Source organism: Cebus imitator, unplaced genomic scaffold (genome assembly GCF_001604975.1).
Source record: "Cebus imitator isolate Cc_AM_T3 unplaced genomic scaffold, Cebus_imitator-1.0 Scaffold524, whole genome shotgun sequence".
NCBI lineage: Eukaryota > Metazoa > Chordata > Mammalia > Primates > Cebidae > Cebus > Cebus imitator.
The window spans coordinates 597,970-601,484 of NW_016107839.1; the positions used below are offsets into that span (position 1 = coordinate 597,970).

At 66.3% G+C, this 3,515-nt stretch overlaps 1 protein-coding gene across 1 annotated transcript in view; it reads left to right on the top strand.

Annotated features, from left to right (window-relative positions):
• Window position 1: 1 nt before the first annotated feature.
• Window positions 2-3,515, top strand: part of MEX3D (mex-3 RNA binding family member D) — a gene marked incomplete at its 5' end in the record, with an annotated part of 12,240 nt that continues 8,726 nt past the window's right edge. Inside the window, 1 exon segment of the mRNA XM_037733443.1 lies at window positions 2-278. Within this exon segment, the coding sequence (XP_037589371.1) occupies window positions 2-278 (277 nt within the window).

Sequence of the window (3,515 nt, forward strand, 5' to 3'; positions counted from 1 at the left end):
GGCCGGCGCGCCCGCGCCCCTGGCCCCCGCCGTGGCCGTGTCGGTGGCCCCCGCGCCGCTGCCGCTGCTGGACCCCGGCACGAGCCCCCCGCCGCCGCCCCGGCCGTCGGCCCCCGACGTGTTCGCGGGCTTCGCGCCCCACCCCGCGGCCCTGGGCCCCCCGACGCTGCTGGCCGAGCAGATGAGCGTGATCGGCAGCCGCAAGAAGAGCGTCAACATGACGGAGTGCGTCCCGGTGCCCAGCTCCGAGCACGTCGCCGAGATCGTGGGTCGCCAGGGTGAGTGGCCCCGGTCCGGGGCTGTGTCCGGGGGGAGGGGGGTCCCCGGCCGGGAAGGGGGTCGCCCGAGCCCAGCCCAGCCCGCGCCAGACGCCCCGCACTGGACACGCCCCGCGTGGGCTCTGGCCTCGGCGGCTGGCTGTGCGCCTTTGTCCTGCAGCGGTCGCGGGAGAAAGTTGGGCGCAGCCCGCGCTCCTCCCCTGCCCGCTCCGGTCCCGCCGCCGCCTTTGTCTGGGCCGCCTCCGGCCCGGAAAGGCTCCCGGGAGCCGCGCCGCACCCCAGGCTCTCGGCCGCCCGCAGGGGCACCCCAGAGAGGGGTGGGTGGGCGCCCCACACCCAGCACAGGCGCGGGGCGGGGCGGGGCACGCGCAGGTTTAGAGGTGGTCAAGGGGGGCCGCCGGCGGGGCCGGGAGGGAAGGCTGACAGTACACAGCGCGCGGGTCTGAGTCCCCAGCCTGGGGCCCTGACCGGGGTGGGGATGGGCCGGGCCGGGCCGGAGAGGGTCCCTGCCCACTCTCCAGCCCCGAGTCGGGGATCTGGGGGCGGGCCTGTGGAAGGACCGGCTGTCAAAGCCACTTCTGGGGTGCAGCCCCGCGGCCCTCCTGGGCAGGCGGGCGGGCGGCAGACCCGGGCGTGGGGTCCGGCGGTGGCATCGTCGGAGCTTCCCTCTGGCCGCCCCATTGTTCTCTTTGTTAGAGAGCTAGGCTGAGATTTGCAGGGTGACATCAGGCCGGCCGCTGCTCATTGGCCCCCGAGCTGCGGGGCGGGCAGGCGGGTGGGTGGTGGGCAGTGCCTGGCCCAGCACACACCCACCACCCCTTTGGCCGCCCACCTGCCCCCCTCAACTTTCTCCTGCCTTCCCGCCACCCCTCCCTGCTCCTGGCTCCCCGCTGACCGCCATCAATTAACCAGGTTCTAGAACTTGGGGTGGGGCCTTGGCGTGGCTGGAGGTGGGGCCACAGGACACTTGGGCCAGGGGTCCCCGCCTCCCCCCCCACCATGGCCCTCAGGAACCCGGGCTAGAGAAAGGTGTGGGGGCTGGGGTTGCAAGGTTACCTATGGCCCTGGACACAGGGGAGGACCACCAGGATGCCCTCTCCTCCACACCTTCCCTTTTCCCAGGTGGGTGGGGCAGCAGGGCCTCCTGTCTTTTGATCGGTCATTTGTCCGGCCCAGGGGGGTCCAGCTCAGGTGGGGATGCACAGAGGGCCGGGCATGGTGCTAGGCCCGGGAAGCACACTCCGGAGTGGTGGGTGGGGAGGGACGCTCTCAGCCCTGCCTGCTGCCCTCAGTGGGACCTCGGGCTGGAGGGCTTCCCTACTGTCGCGTTTCTGCCTCCCCATTGAGGCCCTCCACCCGGCCTCCATGTCCCGTAACAGCACCAGGGCCTGGAACAGGACAGCTGCCCTGTGCGGAGTGCCCAGGGGCCTGTGGAGACAGATGTCCAAGCCCAGGCCTGGGGACCTGAAGGCAGCAGGCTGAGCTGCCAGGTGGTGGAGAGTGTGGCTGTGTTGTGTGAACACGCGTGTCCTGGCACCTCTGAGAGAGTCTGGAGTCAGGCTGAGGGCTCATGGGACCTGTGGCCTCAGGGTGGGAATTCTCTAGGGGCAGGTCCTTGGGAGATGAGTCCCCCACATCCGCATGCGCGTTCCACACTGGCTTACTGGGCTCTTGCTGGTGGTGGTCAGCAAGGCGGGCACTGGACACAGTGGGGGTGGGGTTAGAGTGGGCCCTGACTGCTGGCCCTGCCCAGATGACACCTCCTCTCTGGTGTGCGTTCGTCACCTCTGTCGGGGTTGAGGATTCTGGGGCAAGACGCTGGTTTTATTTCTGTATTTTTTATTTTTAAAACTTCTTGTAGAGACACGTCTCGCTCTGTTGCCCAGGCTGGTCTTGAACTCCTGGCCTAAAGCGATTCTCCCACTTCAGCCTCCCTGAGTGCTGGGGTTACAGGTGTGGGCCACCATGCTTGGACCCAAGTTGCTGGTTTTAATCCCAGCTCAGGGTCACACACAGCAGCCACCCCGTAAGTGGAGTGCAGGGTGCCAGGGATGTGACCGTGAATGCCGGGGAGGTTGGCAGCTTCAGTGCTCTGTGCATCTCCCATACTCTAGAACCGTCTGTGGCTCCCAGCTTCTCCCAGCCACCCAATTCTCAAGCATACCGTTCAGTGCCCTTTGTACCCCAAGCCTGCCGCTTCACTCCCCTTCCTCTCCACCCTGGGTCTCTGAACTTCTCATTATTCTCTGTCAGACCCAAGCTCAGAGGCTGCCCGTTCCCTGGAGGGCAGGAAGGTGCATCTGCCCAGCCTCCCCACCTAGCCTGGAGTCACAGGCCTGGCGCCAGTCCTGTCCCCGGTAGCCACGTGCTGCTCTCTGAGCCTCAGTTCCTTGAGTGGGTCCAAGTGCTTTCTGGGCAGACCCTGGTCATTCACACCCATCCACCTGCTGGAGGCTCCAGTTCACTCATCTGCTGGATCTTCACTGAATGCCTGCTGTGTGCCGAACCTGCACCAGACTGGACCTGCCCCGTCTCCCGGAGGCCTGGCCTGTGCCTGCAGTGTGGTCCTGCAGCTCCCAGGCCACAGACGGGGAGGCAGAGGCTGCAGGAGGGGACGGGTAGGTTAGACCTGAGGGGCTGAGGCAGGAGGATCCCTTGAGCCCAGGCATTGAAACCAGCCTGGCCCACATGGCAAACCCCGTCTCTATCAAAAAATATAAAAATTATCAGGCTTGGCGGCAGGCTCCTGGGGCCTCAGGTACTTAGGAGGCTGAGGCAGGAGGATTACTTGAGCCTGGGAGGTTGAGGCCGCAGCAAGCTGTGATGACATCACTGCACTCCAGCGTGGGCCACAGAGCAGGACCCTGTCTCCAGAACAAAACAAACTCAGGCTGGGATTCCAACCCATGTTTCTCTGGTGGGTCAGTGGAGAAAATTTCAGATTCCAAAGCTCAAGAGCTGGGGGTGGAGCAGGGCACCCCGGCTTTGGAGACAGAGTGGAGACCCCAGAGGATGGAGGACAGGCGTCTCCCTCCAGCCGGCCAGCAAAGGCCCTCTGGGGGACCTCGGGCCCTGCTCCTGCTGAGACCCCAACATGTACCCTCCTTTCTTGCCCAACATGCCGGGACCCTGGGGAGATCTGTGCTCCGTGGATGCTTTCCCGCCCACTTGCCGGGACCCTGGGTGGGTCTGTGCTCCGTGGACGTTTCCCCGCCCACTTGCCGGGACCCTGGGTGG